At 38.1% G+C, this 19,851-nt stretch overlaps 1 protein-coding gene across 1 annotated transcript in view; it reads right to left on the bottom strand.

The window, feature by feature from the left end:
• The window catches only part of ASB3 (ankyrin repeat and SOCS box containing 3), a 95,726-nt gene that overhangs the window by 33,952 nt on the left and 41,923 nt on the right, over positions 1-19,851 (bottom strand). Inside the window, exons 4-6 of the mRNA XM_081255064.1 lie at positions 4,658-4,770; positions 3,935-4,070; positions 338-515 (exon numbers count right to left, since the gene is read on the bottom strand). Coding sequence (XP_081111190.1) covers positions 338-515; positions 3,935-4,070; positions 4,658-4,770 — 427 coding nt within the window. The remainder of the gene's footprint in view (positions 1-337; positions 516-3,934; positions 4,071-4,657; positions 4,771-19,851) is intronic.

The following is a 19,851-nucleotide window of genomic DNA, read 5'->3' as shown; positions in this document are numbered from 1 at the left end:
AGTTGAATAAAGCCATTGGATCAATACCTAAAGATGCCTGGGACAAAACTGGAAAGGAGTGGGAGAGTACAGCCACAGCTTAAGGAGTCAGACAGAAGACTTAACACCCTAAGAAAGCCCCTGGGGCCACTGTGCCTCACACTAGGAAAGGGCAAGACTACGAGTTGCTGGGATTGCAAGCGGGACAAATGTGGGGGGTGGATCTAGTCACCCAGCAGATCAGTAGAGAAGGGAATACCAAGGGTTATGCCTGGGGGTAAAGGGTCTGGCCCAGAAGATCTATTTCTATTACCTTTGAATTATGAGACCATTTTTATTTTCCATTTTTAACACTTACTTTGTATGGCCCATTTGTGCAGCTGCATGAATAGGTAACTGCCAATTGTCCTCATTACAGTAAAGATCAGGATCTGCCCCACTGGAAAGCAAAAGCTCCACACATTCTGTGTGGCCCTCTTGAGTAGCAATGAACAAGGGAGTAGCTTTGTCCAAGGCTTGACAATTGACATTTGCACCTAAAATAAACGTTTAACATATAACCCTCCTTAATGCAAATAATAATAATAATAATAATTAACAAAAATTTCAAAGCAGCTGCCTTAAAAGGGTTTCACAGTACAATAGCTTTTCTTCCTTAGTGGATACTGTTGTTAAAACATATTAATTTTCATAACTTATTGGTAATCATTTACATTGTTTTTACTTTTATGTCAGCAAGAAAACAAGTGATTAATATTTTAGAATTCATTTTTAAGCTAAAATAAGAAACTTATTCAATGAAGGATTCATTTCATTCCAACAAGCACTCTGAGGGTCCAGTAAGCAATCATTTAAAAAAGGAAAAATGGGGGCTTCCCTGGTGGCGCAGTGGTTGAGAATCCGCCTGCCAATGCAGGGGATACGGGTTCGTGCCCCGATCCGGGAAGATCCCACATACCGCGGAGCGGCTGGGCCCGTGAGCCATGGCCGCTGAGCCTGCGCGTCCGGAGCCTGTGCTCCTCAACGGGAGAGGCCACAATAGTGAGAGGCCCGCATAACGCCAAAAAAAAAAAAAAAAAGGAAAAATGCAAACCATCAAATATAGATAACATTTCTGATCATTACTGAAAGGATAAGAAAAAAATCTAAATTATGAGACTTTACAGATGCCACTAATTGATTCAGGCTAAATTTGTGGAAAAAAAATTCCAGTAGATACGATATACATGGGGGCTATGCCTTTAAACTAATGTTAACTATACTCTTCATTATATCACTTTTCTTCATGACCAGTGCATGATAAACAGAGCCCACATTAAAAGGAAAAAGGTCTATTTAAATGGGTTTCTAAACTGATCTTTTAAAGCATAAATCTTATCAATTATTTAGACGCAAATGTATAAAGATGTGAAAAAGTTTGGTGACCTCAATTTTTGTGAAGGTTTCAAAAATAGCAGACTTCCTCAAACTTCTCTCATTGACAAATAATGTGTTAAGTATGCTAAGTATGGTGTTAATACATGACCATGAGAATTTTTAAATTTCTGGAATACAGCTCAGTGAAAAATCATCATCATCAAGGGGGGAAAGACTACTTTTTTAAAAGGATGTTCGGGCTTCCCTGGTGGCGCAGTGGTTGAGAGTCCGCCTGCTGACGCAGGGGACGCGGGTTTGTGCCCCGGTCCGGGAGGATCCCACATGCCGCGGAGCAGCTGGGCCCGTGAGCCAAGGCCGCTGGGCCTGCGCGTCCGGAGCCTGTGCTCCGCAACGGGAGAGGCCACAGCAGTGAGAGGCCCGCGTATCGCAAAAAAAAAAAAAAAAAAAAAGGATGTTCCATAAATATACCTTGAATAAACCAAAGCCCTGAAATGGGTAAAAAACAATGCAAAACACAAATGGTAACTTAGAGTTTATGGAACTGTCAGAAATTCCAACTGGATAGTCAACATGTCTAGATACACAGAATATTCTTGACTTGTACAAGGTGGCTTCACCTACTGTCAGCCTCAGAAAGAAATGAACACTATAGGGCTTCCCTGGTGGTACAGTGGTTGAGAGTCCGCCTGCCGATACAGGGGACATGGGTTCGTGCCCCGGTCCGGGAAGATCCCACATGTCGTGGAGCGGCTGGGCCCAAGAGCCATGGCTGCTGAGCCTGCGCATCCGGAGCCTGTGCTCCGCAACGGGAGAGGCCACAGTGGTGAGAGGCCCGCGTACCGCAAAAAAAAAAAAAAAAAAAGAAAAGAAATGAACACTATAACTGAGAAAATACTAAGTCAAAAAAGAAACCTACTTAACTTTCTCTTTTAAGCAATGTTTTGTTTTGATTGACAATTTCAATGTATAAGGAAGAATAAGGAAGTAGACCCTGTAAGATTACAGGTAGAAAAGTTGGGAAAATGACAGATAATTCACTGAAAGGAAAGTCATTTTAAAGAGTTAGAAACATGTATAGTTACATTATAAACATACCTACATACCTTTTCAACTTGCCATTCATAACTATTCAGAGAGGAGAAGAAAAAAAGAACAAAGGAAAACAAAACAGGTGCTTAGTGTTCCAGGAGACAGGCTCAGCATGAGGAGTCATTAAGCTGCAGTTTAACCTATTTCATTCTAAATATTAGCCACACACGAATAACTGGAACTTATGACTGGAAGTCACAAAATACATCACAACAGTCCTTGGGAAGGTACAACATAGAAGAAGGAAGATGAGAAATCACAAGTCCTGGATCCAAGTCCTGATTCTGCCAGGGAATACTTTCTAGATCTTTGGTAAGGCACTTAAATGCTCAGAGCCTGGGATTCTTTTTTTTTTTAAAAATTAATTAATTAATTAATTAGGCTGTGTCAGGTCTTAGTTGCGGCATGCAGGTTCTTCTCTAGTTGTGGCATGTGGGCTCCAGAGCACACAGGCTCAGTAGTTGCAGCATGCAGCCTCTCTAGTTGTGGTGCACGGGCTCTAGAGTGCACGGGCTCAGCAGTTGTGGCACACGGGCCCAAATGCCCCGTGGCATGTGGGATCCTAGCTCCTCGACCAGGGATCGAACCCATGTCCCCTGCATTAGAAGGTGGATTCTTAACCACTGGACCATCAGGGGAGTCCCCAAGCCTGGGATTCTTAATACCAAAAAAAAAAAAAAAAGCTTGAACAAATGATTTGGGGGATTCTCTCAACTTTAAACTTTGTTTTGGTAATTTATTAAAAGTTTAGGTATTACAGAAGACATGTGAAAAGTCTAAGTATTAAAAACAATTGCGTGGTGGCAAATCTGGTGTATTTCCCACCTGCTCTCGACTGTCCATGCTTCGTGAGGTTAGCAGTGTGAGTGCACACGCAGTGTCTGGAAGAACTGAAAAGCTCTTACATAACAAAAGTTTCTGGTCACAGAAATGTCACACAGAGTAAGAATGCCACCTCAACACCATCCTCTCTGACAATGCTGAATGTGTAATGGTTGTCACTGGGAAACCTTTAACAGGCTTCTGTTGCTATTTATTAACATAATAAAGCATAAACATGCTTTGAAATAAATCCATTTAAATATCACACAATTGATCAAAACATATAACTCAAAGGGTTAATATACAAAATAACTATCTAAAAAATTAATTAAGCCTATACTAGTCATGTATCCTAGAAAGTTGTAATTGCTCAGGTCCCTATAATAAAGGACAGCACCATCATTAAACTTGCCAATAAACCTGCTTTAATGATAGATCATTATGGTCCTACTCAGATAAATTAATAGTTGCACATTGTATTATGTTAGTAATAGAGACTTAGTAACCAGGCTTATAAATGAACTTGTATGTACTCTTATTTACCACTAATATAAGACCATAAATTCCAGAACCTGATTTATATCTGGTCAAGAATTACTCTTCCTAAGAAGATACAAAGTTAAAACTCATGATCTTAACAGTGTAAAGGCTAATGGATTAGTCTTACCTGATGATATAAGTATGCTCAAGCTTTCTAGCTTGCCATATTGAGCAGCCACAAATAAAGGTGTGATTCCAAAGTCATCCTGGCATTCCTTGTTTGCTCCTTTTTTAAGAAGCAATTTTATGATCTCAGCATTTTCCTAAGGCACAGATTCATATTTTAAATAAGAGAAAACAAAGAAAACAGAAGATATCTTTTTTATTGTTGTGTGTGTGTATGTTTTTTATCCTCACTAAAGGGAAAAAGTGTATTGGTGGATGGGAAGAAAGTGTTCAACAATCAGATTATTCTGTACCTTTAGCTAGAACATTAAACATAAACAGATAAAACACTGGGAATCTCTAGGAATTATAATCTTTATAAAATCCTGCAAAATTAGTTTGCAAGTACAAGCACTAAGATGTCATCACAGTTTCTAAACACAGTGCTATAAATAAAATGAGCCATTGCTCGCTATCAATTTATATCCCCAATATTCTGATGGTCTCTTAACTATGCTATCAACATTTGAAAAACTTAGATAATCCCTGCAGCCCAAAGCTACTAGAACTACTAGAGCAGTTGGCTTATTCAGAATGACCGTTAGCATTTAGACTGCCTTTTCTGTACTGCACTAACCATCATAAATCACAGGCAAGTAGGAAGCAAAAACTGTATAGAACTGTCATTTTAAAAGGGTAAAACACACAATTTACATGGAAGTGAAATAATAAATTCAGAGTTTACCTGAAAAGTAGCCTGGTGCAAGGTGTTCCATCCACACATAGAATGGGATCCATTAACATTTGCTCCATATCGAAGTAGCAGCCTTAACACATCTATCTGTCCATTTTCAACAGCTGCAATACAACAGTCAAAAAAATTATTGTTGGTAAAAAGCCATGTTTGTAGGACTGGGCACTTCGGTGATGTTACCATCACTTATTCAGCTTCTAACTCACAATACCGTGATCATTCCTATCAACAAATCAAAACATATATGTACTCCTTATGCAATTCTAAAACATTTATCACAATTGTCTTAGCCCAAACCCATTAATATATACATCCTTTTGGTACATATATAAAATTATTTTCAATTGTATCTTAAAAGATACAAAGGAAATGCAAGCAGAAGGCAAACATATCCTCTTGGATAATGGAGATAATATGTGTTTCTATTTTGTTAAAAATGCAATTGGGAGGGGGATGGGATGAACAGGTCAGAAGAAACAGTAGCAATCTGGAGAAAAAGTCTCAAAAGAATTGAAAGGTTGGCTATTACCATCTGATTACAAATGACAATAGTAAATGACAAGCAAACTGAAAGCACAATACTGCAAGTCTGCATCTTAGATATTTTTACCATAATAAACAACAATCATTGTTAAAATGATGTTCTTATATCAACCAATGAAAACTTAGTAGAATCTGTTTCACATCCAATTCATACATCATTATCAGTGACTGCTGGCAAAAATCACTCCATAGCCAAAAGCCTGAGTTGAAGATTATCAGGTTGTCAGTGGTGATATATGAAACAGAGTGTAGATAAGTTTGTTTCCATGAATTAGGGAGACCTTCTAAAAATGAAAGTCGAAAAAATTTGTTTTGATTATTACATACGCTATAGAAGTCAGACAGAGAGAAAACTTTTAATATCATAAATACATTAAGATATCTGATGTCTGCATCTCTAGTGAAAAAAATTTCTCAATGGCAAAATGGCATTTTTATAGCTCTCGCTAATTATTTCAAAATAAGGCAAATGGTTAAGTGATGGTTAATCATTAAGAAATAGTGGTTTAGGGCCTCCCTGGTGGCGCAGTGGTTGAGAGTCCGCCTGCGGATGCAGGGGATACGGGTTCGTGCCCCGGTCTGGGAGGATCCCATATGCCGCGGAGCGGCTGGGCCCGTGAGCCATGGCCGCTGGGCCTGCGCGTCCGGAGCCTGTGCTCCGCAACGGGAGAGGCCACGACAGTGAGAGGCCCGCATACCACAAAAAAAAGAAAAAAAAAAAAAAAAGAAATAGTGGTTTAGGGACTTCCCTGGTGGCAGAGTGGTTAAGAATCCACCTGCAAATGCAGGGGACACGGGTCCAAGCCCTGGTCCATGAAGCTCTCACATGCTGCAGAGCAACTAAGCCCATGCACCACAACTACTGAACCTGCGCTCTAGAGCCACAACTACTGAGCCCGTGTGCCACAACTACTGAAGCCCGTGCACCTAGAGCCCGTGCTCTGCAATGAGAAGCCACTGCAACGAGAAGCCCGCACACCACAACGAAGAGTGGCCCCCGCTCACCACAACTAGAGAAAGCCCACGCACAGCAACAAAGACCCAACACAGCCAAAAATATTAAATAAATAAATAAATAAACCTTAAAAAAAAAAAAAGAAACAGTAGTTTAGAAAACTGTATTTACAGCTTACATCCTACTACCAAAGCCTCTCCTTTGGAAGAGTTGGGTTAACTTCTTTGTCCTTATATAATAAGTTACCAAATTGGAGGGGGAGTGGGAACCATACTGTGACCAAGTATATTATACTTCAATGAAAGTTATTAAAAAAAAAAAAACCCAGACTCAAACTTACTATTTGTTTGCCTCCTTATCATTAGTAAAGTACGCTTGAGGAGAGAAACTGTGTTCTGTTCCCCTTACGTGCCCAGTGCCAATCGCAAACAGAAGACAGGCAATAAATAAGCATCAACTCCGTGAATGAAAAATAAATGTCTAAAATAAAATATGATTTTCTTTTTAAGAATTCATTCCTCTCCAAACAAAACAGCCTTCAGAACTATACTTCTGGATATGACAAAATAACTGGTACTAAACTAGCCATCATAAGAGTGGGAAATATACATAAAGCAACTTTTTCTAGCATTAAACCATGGGCAAAAGACTGATTCCTAAGGAAAGGGAAACACATGAGGTGAGCCCATGATCAACCCAGCTTTCTGCCTGGGGACATTTCTGGATTATGGTGCAATGAGCTGAAGTCCAAGAACAGTAAGGGTAAGGTTGAAGAAAGAATACTCCAAGCAGAGGAAATGGTCCAAGCAGAGTGAAGCAGTCCGCTGAGCTAAGAAGGAAAATATCAGAGTTTAAGCAGTTGAAATCGGTGGGGCAAACCCCAAGAGAGAAGAGAACTGTGCGGAGGGGAGGCCCCACTGTGGAAGTTCTCCAAGAATCCTTGCCTGAGGTCTGGGCTACACATGTACAAGGCAAGATGAAGCTTACCAGAGAACTGCTAAAGGGTTAAGAATGGAACAGAGATAAGTAGAAGACAGTGCTGAGGGACAATGGAACTCCTAGGAGTTCTGGCCCAGTCAGAGTGGTAAAACCACACTGATACTTCGATAGCTTGTTAACACTCTGGGCATCCAGCTGAGACACCGAAAAGGCAGAGCCCTAGGAATAAAGACCACATCTGAGACTAAGGCCTACTCTAGACTTGCTCTAAGGAAGCCTAAAATAAGCCCTGATCAAGAAGGAGGCAGAGGCTGGGAACTGAATCCTCCTGGGAGTTAGATCTGGGAAATACCTTATGCTCTCAACAAAGCATAAAACCAAACCTAAACAAGTTCAAGGTCATAAGCCAGTAAATAATCTACCTATTATTTAAAAAAAGGGAAAAAAACTCACTATTCTCAGAGGATAAGAGAATTCAAGTCCGTGACATACTATTCACAATGCCCAGTATACAAGTCAGAAAGTAGTGAGCAGAAACTGATCCCAAGATGGCCCAGACATTGGATTTAACAGATTAACTAATGCAGCTACTATAAACATGCTTTAAAACTTTAAGGAAAATATGTTCAAAGATTTTACTGTTTTTGTTTGTTTGTTTATTTGTGGTATGCGGGCCTCTCACTGTTGTGGCCTCTCATGCTGCGGAGCACAGGCCCCAGACGCACAGGCTCAGCGGCCATGGCCCACAGGCCCAGCCGCTCCGCGGCATGTGGGATCCTCCCAGACCGGGGCGCGAACCCGTGTCCCCTGCATCAGCAGGCAGACTCTCAACCACTGCACCACCCGGGAAGCCCCAAAGATTTTACTTTTAATATGTATGGTATACACACAGCATACACAGAGAATCTGAGTAATGAAACTGTTTAAAAAAAAAAAAAAGAAAAGAACCAACTGGAAATTCCAGAACTGAAAAAAGAAATGGATGGGCTTAAAAGAAGATCAGAGATGGCAGAAGAGTGGATGAACTTGAAGACATCAATATAAATCAACCAGGGACTTCCCTGGCGGTCCAGTGGTTAAGACTCCACGCTACCACTTCAGGGGGCATGGGTTCGATCCCTGGTTGGGGAACTAATATCCTGCATGCCACACAGCATGGCCAAAAAAAGAAAGAAGGAAAAAAAAACAAAAACAAAAACATATATATATATATATGTATCATCCTATCTGAAGAACTGAGAGAGGAAAAAAACAGACTACAGGAAAATCAACTGTACACATCAAACAGTCCAGCATACATTAATTGGAGTCCCAGAAGGAGAAGAGAGTAAAAACTGGGCAGCAAAAAAATACATTTGAAGAGAAAAAAATGCCTGAAATTTTCAAAAATTTGATTTAAAAAACAAAAACAAAAGCCACATTGACTTACAAATCCCAGAAAATCAGCAAACCACAGTGCTTTGGAAGAAGTCACTACACTTATGACTTCACATTCTATGTACATTAAGGATGATTATATAAACATACCTGACAGCTCTGTGGAAGAATTTAAATGATTATAAAAGCAGCTGCAAACAACAGCCATTGAAATCAACTTAGCTATAATAATAGTTTAATTTTTTTTCCAGGGCTCTTATTTGCATTTGAAATAAAATCTACCATTTTACCATGTCCTTTAAGACTCTGCAATAGTTAAATAATTAATCCAATCATTCAACAGTGCCAGGGACTGTACTAAGCACAAGGGGCATAGCAAGCAACCAGACCTACAAAGTAGTTGCCTTCGTGGCACTTCCATTCTAGTGGGAGAGACAGATAATAAACAAGCACACGGATAAAGGAAATAAGTTCTGATAAAAGAAACTGTGAAATTACTTTTTGTGGGAAAGAAGTGAAAGAAATTAACAAGGTAAAGTAAAGAGCAGTGACTGAGTATGAGAGTGCTATGTTAGAAAAGAGGATAGAGGTCATCTCTTTGAAACAGAGACCTCTGAACAGAGAAATGAGAGATAAGCAGTAAGCCATGCAAAGAGGTGGAAGAAGAGTACTCCAAACAGGAAATAAGAAGTGTGAAGGCAGTGAGGTACAAAACAGCTGAGTATGTTTGGAATAGCCAAGATGGCCAGTGTGACTGAAGTGAAGTCAAGGAAAGGAAATAAAGCAAGAGAGGTAGAAAGAAGCCAAATTTTGTAAGCCTTGGCAAAAAGTTAGCTTTATTTTTTTTTTAAGGAAAAAATGAATTTGTAGTTGGAGCTACTCCTAGAAGCACAGCTCATCACCTGCTCGTTCAGGACATAAATCCTGAGGAGTTGAGTGATCTGCCCAAAGTCACAGAGCCGGAGCCCAGGCTTCCTAGTTAGTCAGGACTCCCTCAACTACACCTGGTAATATTAACAAGAATAGGAGTCAGCAAACTGTTTCTGTAAAGGGCCAGAAAATACAGACAGTCCCCAACTTAAGATGGTTTGACGGCAATTTTTCGACTTTACAGCGGTGCAAAAGGGATACACATTCGGGAGAAACCGTACTTCAAATTTTGATATTTTCCTGGGCTAGCAATATGTGGTATGATCATCTCTCACAATGCTGGGCAGTGGCAGCAAGCTGCAGCTCCCAGTCAGCCACAAAATCACGAGGATAAACAGCTGATATACTCACAACCATTCTATACCCATACAGCCATTCTGTTTTTCACTTTCAATATAGTTTCAATAAATTACACAAGATATTCAACACTTTATTATAAAATAAGCTTTGTGTTGGATGACTGTACCTAATGTAAGGCACAATGTAGGCTAATGTAAGTGTTCTGAGCACATGTAAGGTAGGCTAGACTGAACGATGATGTTCGGTAGGCTAGGTGTATTAAGTGCATTTTTGACTTACAACGGTCTTATTGGGATGTAACCCCGTCCTAAGTTGAGGGAAATCTGTACTCTATTATATCTAGTTTCTCTGGTTCAACACTATGCTTGTATAATTTATCAATATTGTTGCCTCTAGCTGCAGACCATTCCTCTTCATTGCTGTGTAGTAATCCATTGTGTAAATAGAACACAATTTATTTATCCGTTCTATTGTTGGCAGATGCTCTTTGGATAGCTTCCTGTTTGGGGCTGTTATAGAGTGCTACAATGAGACTATTCTAGTACATCTTTTACTGAACACTGATACACACTACTGTTGAATATATGCCTAGGAATGGAATTGCTGGGACAGACAGTATGTATATACTCAGCTTTAGTAAGTTCTTCCAAACAGTTTTTCAAAGTGGCTGTACCAAATTCACACTCCCATCAGTAATCTATCTTCTGGTTGCTTCACATCCTCATAAACACTTGGCACTTTCAATCTTTTTCTTTATAGCCATTCTGGTAGGTGTGTAGTGTTTACTCTTACCTTAATCATCAGTCACTTCAAATTCTCTTTGGAAGTAGTTGAGATATGAATAAATAAACAAAATATAACATTGTCTTTTTCCTGAGTCCCTTTGGGACTCACTAGCCTGGGTGTACAAGTGAAGTTATGTTAAACTGTAAACTAAAATTTCAAATCCTGACATTGGGGTTACAGAAGAAACAAGCTGATAACAGCTAGAGCTGGCTGACGGTACAAAGGAGTTCACTATATTATGTTCTCTACTTTTGTATATATTTTAAATGTTTCACAATAAAAGTTTTTAGTATTTTTCACCAGTTCATGGCCCCACTTGCATAATATGGAAGCTATATCTCCTGACAAATTCTACCCACTAAGGACTTCTGATCTCCTAAATAATCCTGTCATCTTCTCTGAGACATCTTCTTGATGTCCACAGTTGTAAAGGCCACTTGAAGGCTATAACTGGCACAGTGCCAATGAGAATGATGTCACCCAGGCCATAGGTGCCATTTATTTCCCAATTCTGAATATGCAAGATGCCAAAGTGATGCTGGTTTCCCTGCAGTGCCCACTGTATAGGCAACATGCTACATCTGAGCAGCAGTGGAGAAGATGCCCTGTTCCCAACCTAACCCACAACATGCTCTGTCACCGAGCTTCCTACAGAGCAGGGCTGCTCATATCCCCGCGCCTCTCAGAGGTGCTCATGGAAACAGATCCTTCACCTTCCGCCTTCAGCTCCTCTCACTACAGGACTCAAATATGAATCCCTGAAGCTGGAAAACCAGGCTGTTCTTCCACCCTTGTCTCCCAGAAGCCCCTCTACCACCCAGTTACTCAAATAAAAATCTCCACCTGAAAACCATTCATTCTGCTCCTGAATTTGCCACCTACTTATTCATGACACAAGTGCTCAGGCATCTCAGACATATCTGAATTATAATTTAGGATCAAGATGATGCCCTAACTCTAGTGGAAAGAACACAGATAGTGTAGTCAGTCACTCTGTCCAGCTGTGAGCAAGTTAGTCTCTCAACCTCATTACACATATAAAATAAGGATAATCTACTTACCTATGGGCTTTTATGTTGATTGAATAATTAATATAAGTAAATATAGTAAGTGCTCAATAAATGTTCCTTCTTTCTCTCCCTCAGTCTCCCTTACCCCTTTCCTGATATATAACTGGTCAACTTCTTTTCCTAATAAACTCCACAAATAGGATACTCAGAAGGTTAGCTTTTCAATCATGATGAGTTAGGCCATAATTACAGTTCCCTCAATACTAATACAGCTCTCTGACTAAACTCATATTGGTCACCTTCACTCCATGCACCCTAAGGACAGCCTCTTCCCTTTGCAGGATCAATCCTTTTGTCCAACAACCCGATTAACTGCAACCATTATCCAGCACTACAAGAAGTGCATATCCAGGTCCCCTCCTAAGTGAGAGTGCAGACCCTCAGGTTTCCCCAATTTATTGTCCAATTTACTTCCTCCATGATAATTACTCACAAACCAGTTTTATTAGTTTAAATAAACGTTTATGTTTATCTTTCCTCCTCCACAGCCATACTGATCTTGTCTTACAAACATATACACTATTTCCCATCCTCAAAAAAGGAATCCAAAGCCCATAATCTTCTATCTTTCCATGGCCACCACCTGTATTCCCTTGCCAGATTTTTCTCTCTTCCAAAAAAAAGAACTAGGTCTATAGGCAGATGCTGTTTATATAGAAATTTTATGCTCTTTCTTTTCCTTCCACTTCCTGTCCAAGTTTGCAAAGACTTAAAGACATTTCCTTAGACTGGAGCGTGAGTCTGATAATTACCTAATCAACTGAGGATAATGAGGGAAATTCAGCTGCAATTTCTACCATCTCACTAATAAGCAAGCTGATTGGCTAAGCTGGTGTTTCTTTGCTCCCTCACCTCTCTACATGGGACCCATCTAGTACCGCATGCTACGGCAAAGGAGGCCAACATTTCAAAGATAGAAGAGGACTACAGCTCAGTTAAGGATATACGAAGAGCTGCGCTCTCTGATACAGAAGCCAGTAGCCATATGTGGCTATTTAAATCTAATTAATTTAAATTAAATGAAAATTTGAGTACCTCAATCAAACTAGCTTCATTCGAAGTGCTCAAAAGCCACACTTGGCTAGTGACTGAACAGTACAGATTTAGGACACTTCCAAATTCTATTGGACTGCTCTGGTCTAGAGTTTAGAATTTAACTAAATTGGAATTTAACCTAGAATACTAGGCATATCTATCTCCAAGATACATGCCTGGCAATGAGGACAGGACGCCAGGCCATCAGTTGTGGCTCCTATGGTTTGGGGCAGGTGTTCAAGGACAGAAAGGAAATGAGTAATTCTGGAACCTGGAAAAGTACTGTGGATTCCCAGAGAGAAAAGGAAAGCAGAATCATAGGATCTGGTATTACACTGGCATTGAACAGAGACCAGAGCCCAAGGATAAAGAATAAACATGAAATAAAACACCCCACTTGGAAGACAGAGCTCAAAGTGTCTGGGGTACACAGAAAGATGGGGGAAAGGCTTTCCTCCCTTCAATCCAAACAGGTATTGTCTGTAAGACTCTAGCTGAGACAGCAGAAAAGAAAAACCAGAAGTTCTGATGGCAGGGACACTGCCCCTCCCACAACAGGTCAGGTTATTGTGTTGAAGAAACCTGTAACAGCAAAAGTCTAACAAAATAAGAATGATAATGAGAACATCATTACCTGCAATAATTTCTAGGGAGACATTTATATTTTTGAAGAAACACATCTTTCCATTTCCTATATTTAAGAGGGAAAAAGAAGTAATCTGGGATAACATAACCTGAATAACAAAATATTGTTGAAAAGGAGGAATCAAGGAAGTAGAAGCAGCCGCTGACCCACATAAAGCTTCTAACCAAAATCAAAACTCAGTTGAGGCATGTAGCACACTGAGTGCAGTCACAAGCCCCACATGAAGATTTCATGAAGACACGGGCTCAACATATGATTCTCATCTGGGGGAAATATGGCAGAGCTATACATTCATGTAAGTAATAAATCTAACTAGGAGTACTAAACTCTACCTAAAAATAGTAAACAATGAACATTATTTAATGCAGCACTCATTAAACAATAAATTTCTAAAGGAGGGATTTTTTAAAATGTAATTATCCTATTGAATACTCTTTTGTAAAAATGGCTAATGTGACTATGTGTTCTAGGGAACTACTGTAGACGAGTTCTGTACCAAATGCAAATTGCAGTGAGCTGAGTTTTTTTACATCTTTAAGCTAGAATATACTCTTTCATCGTGAGGCTCAGATTGTGACAGTAGTTCTACTGAGAAACATCACAGTCAGTAAGGCTGTAATGAACAGTTTAACCACGGGCTGTCCATCTCCTCTAGTTATAGCAACAGGTTGGTGATTTCTGAGGGCCTCAGAGATCACCTACATATTCTATTAGTACATTTGATTTATATATGAATTTTTAACTGTATCTATGCTTCTTAAATTCTACATGTACTCTATTCTCCATTATGCACTTCATTTTTCTCTACAATTCACTGATAAAATAATCTTTCCATTGTATATCTAATTTGAATAAAACTTTTTTCCCTACCTCTTTCACAAAGCAAAAAAGAATGTTTGTAGCCATTTTATCTACTGTGTATTTCTTTGGTCTTGTGGTTACACTGACATCTGGTGGCACTAGAAAAGAAACTAGACTGCAATGACAAGTAATTTTTTTTTTCTAGTGTTTTGAATTTATTCTATGTCACCTCAGATTTTATGTTTTTCTAAGACTTTACCTATACCCAGGACAGGAGAACTATTAAAGTACTATACTAACTCCCCTGATAGCATATGTTAGTTTCAACTTTTCACTCTGACAAAGTGACTGGCAAGGATGGAGAATTATTTCAAGAATGTCACTGGGTAAGTAGGACTACCCACAGTTATTTATTTCATAATTAAATTTTATAATCAGAATGGTTATAAAGTAAGGCTTTCCCATCAAAGACATATATCATAACTTCAAACCACTCTCCCTATATATACAGATATATTTCTATAATGTGTCTTGGCTATGAATCCTTAGTCTGAAATGTAGTACTTGATTGCTACTTAGAAAAATTTTTTCTAAAACTGTAATGAAAAGTTACACTTCTTTCTTACAAAGGACCTCGTGTCTGCCCAACGACTAACAATCTTAAAGATGTATACTGATGGGAAAAACCATGACCAAATGGACATAATTCATTATGTTAGGAATATAACAGAAAGATTGTAGTCAGTACCCCAATCTAATTCTACATGTTGCCACTGACATGTCTCTGTTTCTGACAGAAAGAAGTCAAATGGGCAATTAGCCATCAGAGATCATATCCAGAACAACACATCTTTCAATCACATGAAAGTCTTAGAAGACAAAAACCTTATTATTTTTCCATATGTCTCCCCACCAAGAGTCAAGAGAAATGTTTGATTTAGATAGCAGAGCTATAAAAGTTAATTCTACCACTTTCTGTAATTATCCGATTCACGCTTTTGAAGTACTCATATAGCAGGAGTTTCCTTATAGGAGCCACCTCTGTATGATCTCCACAGTATGTCTTAGAGAAACAAATTATTACACTGAGGAGTCCCTATCAAAGAAAAAGTATCTGGCAAAACATCCCTCATCCCAAGGACCACTCCAGTGTTTAGGACTCTGCACTCTCACTGCCAAGGGCCTGGGTTCAATCCATAGTTGAGGAACTAAGATACCACAAGCTGCAGTGTGGGTATGGCTGAAAAGTAAATTAATTCATTGATTTAATTTAATTAAATAATTATTCAATTATGAACATGCAAGAACTCAAGGAACATTATTCCCATGGATCCTTTCAGAGGACTCTGTTAAAGGAAGAATTTAGTCAGCCAAACAAGACTGGAAAAACCATGGCAAAATAACTGATGATAAACTTCTAAGCTACTGAACCACAGAACTATAAGAATAAAATAAAATGAAGGTATTAAGATGCCAGAATAGGATGCAAAATGTTATTTCCACTGACAACGTTAATACAATATAACTAACGAAATTTGGCAAAGGACAGAAAAAGAAAAAGAGTTACACAGGAGAATATAGGGATACTGATTTCTTCATTTTTAAAAGCCAGAAGTTTAATTCTATCAATCAAACATGACTAATAAAATGACAGATGGCGTAAATACATTTAATTATATGAAGGTAACACAAGAAAGATAATAAATATACTAGCTTCAAACTGCTTACCTTAAGGGATGAAAAGATACAGTCTTAAAGCATCGAAGAGTATGATATAAAATAATAAAAAGTTACATCAAGAAAGTAAATAGAACATGAAATTGACATTTTTAAAATGTAACTTTTTAGTGAACAGCCATACTTCAGACCTGAGAAAACTCAAACTCCTATTTTCAAGAACCTGTCCTCAAATAAAAATGCTTAAGTTATAATCCTTGAGGAAGATGATTAATCTTTCCATTGAAAGATCTAAAAATAACTCCAAAGACTAAGTTTAATTAATATAATACATATTAAATATATGAATGCTAAACCTCAAAATTCATAGCACCTCAAAAAATAACTCTATGAATGATCACTAATCCATGAAAATACTAGTGAAAAGTGAAATACAGGTTGGTTTGTTCAACTCTGGAATATATCAACATTCAGAGTTAAAGGATAGGCCACACGAGCTAAAGTATGACATATTTTACAATTCAATATTGAAATAGGCAGCCTCACATAACACTGTTTATAAAAAACTTTGTTCCTAATAAACATCACAGCTATGTTTAACGTTGAAGGTTACACAGACTAAGCAGAAATTCAGAAGAACAAAAAATGAAAAATAATCCATCAAAAGCCAAAACAGCGTGCTGTGCAGTTCTCATAGAAATTGTTCTGTGAGGTCACACTGGGTTGGATTTGAGCCTCCAATTTATCAGTGTTGTTTTCAATACAGCAAAATAAAAAGAAAACCTATTTCCTATATAATCAGCTATATTTTCACTTAAATCTACTATATTTATAAATAAGGGTATTCGTATTTCCAAAGCAGTTTTACAAATCTATTCTTAGAATATTTACTGTGTATGCATTTATGAGGCAAGGGAAGGGGAGTGGAGAGAGAAGACAACGGTAAAGAAAAGAAATAAGAGGTAGACTTCTTGTTAAACATAAACTTTAAATTGCATGTTAGCAAATGATGTTCTATAAGAACAATTTTCACGTGGAAAGATATGGAGGAGAAGTTTCCTGAATTTGTGGGATTTTCACATTTTAATTCTTACTGTCATCGAACTGAAAAGCTTCCTTCCAAACTCCATTTTATGAAAATCTTGGTGAGTTCTGTGTAGGAAAGATATTCCCATTATAAACAGTGGAGTAGTAAATTTTCTAACTGTCTGCATTTAGCCTTTAGTCCAATCATAATGACACACCACTGATGTTGATGACTTTTCTAGTCACCTGAAAGTTTCCATAGTTCTGTATTCATTTTCTATCCCTTGATCCCCCAGTTTAGGTGTTAACTGGGCCACAGGATAGGTACTACAACATGAAAGGGAATACAGCTTTCCTTGCGGGGAGGGGTAACATACTCCAAAGTTTCAGCAATGAACAGTTTGGAAAGATAAAGCTACAGATGGGGTAGGAAGCTATACTAGACGGGCAGTCCCCCTTTCTCACTTTAAGTCCAGTTGGTCCAACCACTCTTCCTTACCTAGAGATTATCATCTATAGCTTGGTGCAAACCTTGAAGTGTTCTGGATTTTGTTTTAATAAAAAAACCTCTTCCATTATAGATGGAAACACAGATCACTATGGTTATTTAAAAGAGGGAGAAATATACAGGTAAGTAAAGCACATTGCTGAAGTCTGTCATATTATTTATGGGTCAGAGCAGACATTAGAGCCCACAACACCTAACTAAACAAACACCTAACTGAAGAGTCACATATCCATTCTTTGTCACTATGTTTCTGCAAAAGCTCAGGCTGTAATTTTCCTTTTCTCTTCCTTTTTTAAAAGTACTCTACTTCCAGGCTTCACTGGTGGCGCAGTGGTTGAGAATCTGCCTGCTAATGCAGGGGACACGGGTTCGAGCCCTGGTCTGGGAAGATCCCACATGCCACAGAGCAACTAGGCCCGTGAGCGACAACTACTGAGCCTGCACGTCTGGAGCTTGTGCTCCACAACAAGAGAGGCCGTGACAGTGAGAGGCCCGTGCACCACAATGAAGAGTGGCCCCCGCTCGCCCAACTAGAGAAAGCCCTCACACAGAAATGAAGACCCAACACAGCCAAAAACAAATAAATAAATAAATTAATTAATTAATTAAAAAACAAAAACCCCTCTACTTCCAAACAAGGACCTAATACAATTGATGCAGTACTTGAGCATGCAGAAGTACTCTATGTACTATATATCCTTGGGCTTAAACTCTCTGCTTGAGTCAAAATATTTTTTGTTATTAGCCAATACAAAACATAATTAGGATGGTAGTTTGCAGCCAAAGAAACTAAATAAATCCTATTACTAAAAAGAAGTGATTTAAAGTTGTTCACTGGTGTGAATTATCCTGGCAACTCTTCCTTCATTAACATAAAAAACAGCAAGTATATCCTGAAATATAAATCACTAAAAACTCTGCATCTTTAATTTTCTCCAAATACTTATATAATAAGTAAGCACGATGCTGAATTTAGTAAATGGGACTATTATATTTTGAAACTGTAAACTAAGTGATCAAGCTAGCATTTCTCAAATAGTCCCATGGAATATTAATGTTTTTTGAGATATTCCCCCTAAGTGTTCCACAAATAAAAATAATATTAAGGTCAAATACATTTCAAAATGCTGGATTAAAGTTAAAACAAGTGATATTTTATAAGAAGCTATTTCAGAGACCTTCATTCTTTCATTCAACAAATAATTTACTGCATGCCTACCATATACCAGGCACTGATCTGAGTTTGGGAGTTACAACAGTGAACAAGATAAATAAAATCCCTGCTCTTGTGCAACATTCTTTCTAGTGAGAGGAGTCAATAAACAAGTAGCAAGTGATAAGGACTATGAAAATACTAAAACAGGATAACATAGAATACAGAGGATACTGCAGACTACATGGACACATAAAGCTACATGGCTACTAATTTTTGTTTTTCTACACTGGGGAATATAGAACATAGCATTTCCCAAACATATGTTGATCAGGAATACTTCTGTCAATGAACACCTATTAATAGCTCATTGAATCAATTCAGGAAATGCTATTCTAACCAATACACAGACAGTAGCAAGATCAAAACTTAAATACAGAACTTCTGATCCTAAATACAATGTTTTCACACTTCCTCATCTGTGATAGTAGAAATAATAATAGTACATATGTCATAGAATCATGGTGAAAATTAAACAAGGTAATTCATGTAAAACATCTGACACAGGGTTTGGTAAACATTCTCTGCTTAATAAATTTTGCTGTTACTATTAATACCGTACTCTGCACATGATATCTTCCTCTGTCATCCCAGGGTGACTTATTTTTCCCTATTTTAATACCTTGAACACATTATTTCTAACTCTTTTACAGGACTTAATTCCTTTTGTTCACGCCTCTATGTTAGATTCCTTGAAGATAACAACTAGAACAGAGATTGCACTTAGCACGGCTTCAATGAAAGCTTAAGCTTACTATGTAGTTGTACAGAATATCTGAAGTGGGTTAAATGTGGATGTGGTAAAAAAAAAAAGAAACTTTACATAAAAAGTAATCTCCCCTCTAGGAAACTCAAACCATATTATAGCAAGGCTTCCATGAAACATCTTCATAATAGTATATATCACATATTTAAAACACTTTTATAAATTAACATCACCAGTAATGGATCATTTTCTTCCTGATAAGATGCACTAAGATACCATTTCACTTCTGTGGTATTCCTGGAGAAATGTATAACCTGTACTTTATCAAGAAAAAACATCAGACAAACCCAAATTGAAAGACATTCTACAAAATAAATGGCCTGAACTCTTCAAAAATGCAAAGATCATAACAGGTAAAGACTGAAAAACTGTTCCAAATTACGGGAGGCTAAAGAGACATAACATCTAAATATAATAAATAATCCTGGACTGATCTTGAACCAATTAAAAAAAATTTTTTTTTATTTGCTAAAAAGGACATTAGTGGAGCAACTGGCAAACCTGAGTAAAATCTGTAGATTAAACAATAGTACTGTATCAGTGTTAACTTCCTGATTTTGATTGTTTTATGGCAGTTACATAAAAGAATTTCATTGCTTCTAGGAAGTTCACA

This window comes from Mesoplodon bidens, assembly GCF_964165515.1.
Source record: "Mesoplodon bidens genome assembly, chromosome: 14".
NCBI lineage: Eukaryota > Metazoa > Chordata > Mammalia > Artiodactyla > Ziphiidae > Mesoplodon > Mesoplodon bidens.
Note: the sequence above shows the minus strand (reverse complement) of the source record. Positions and strands in the feature narration are given on the sequence as shown.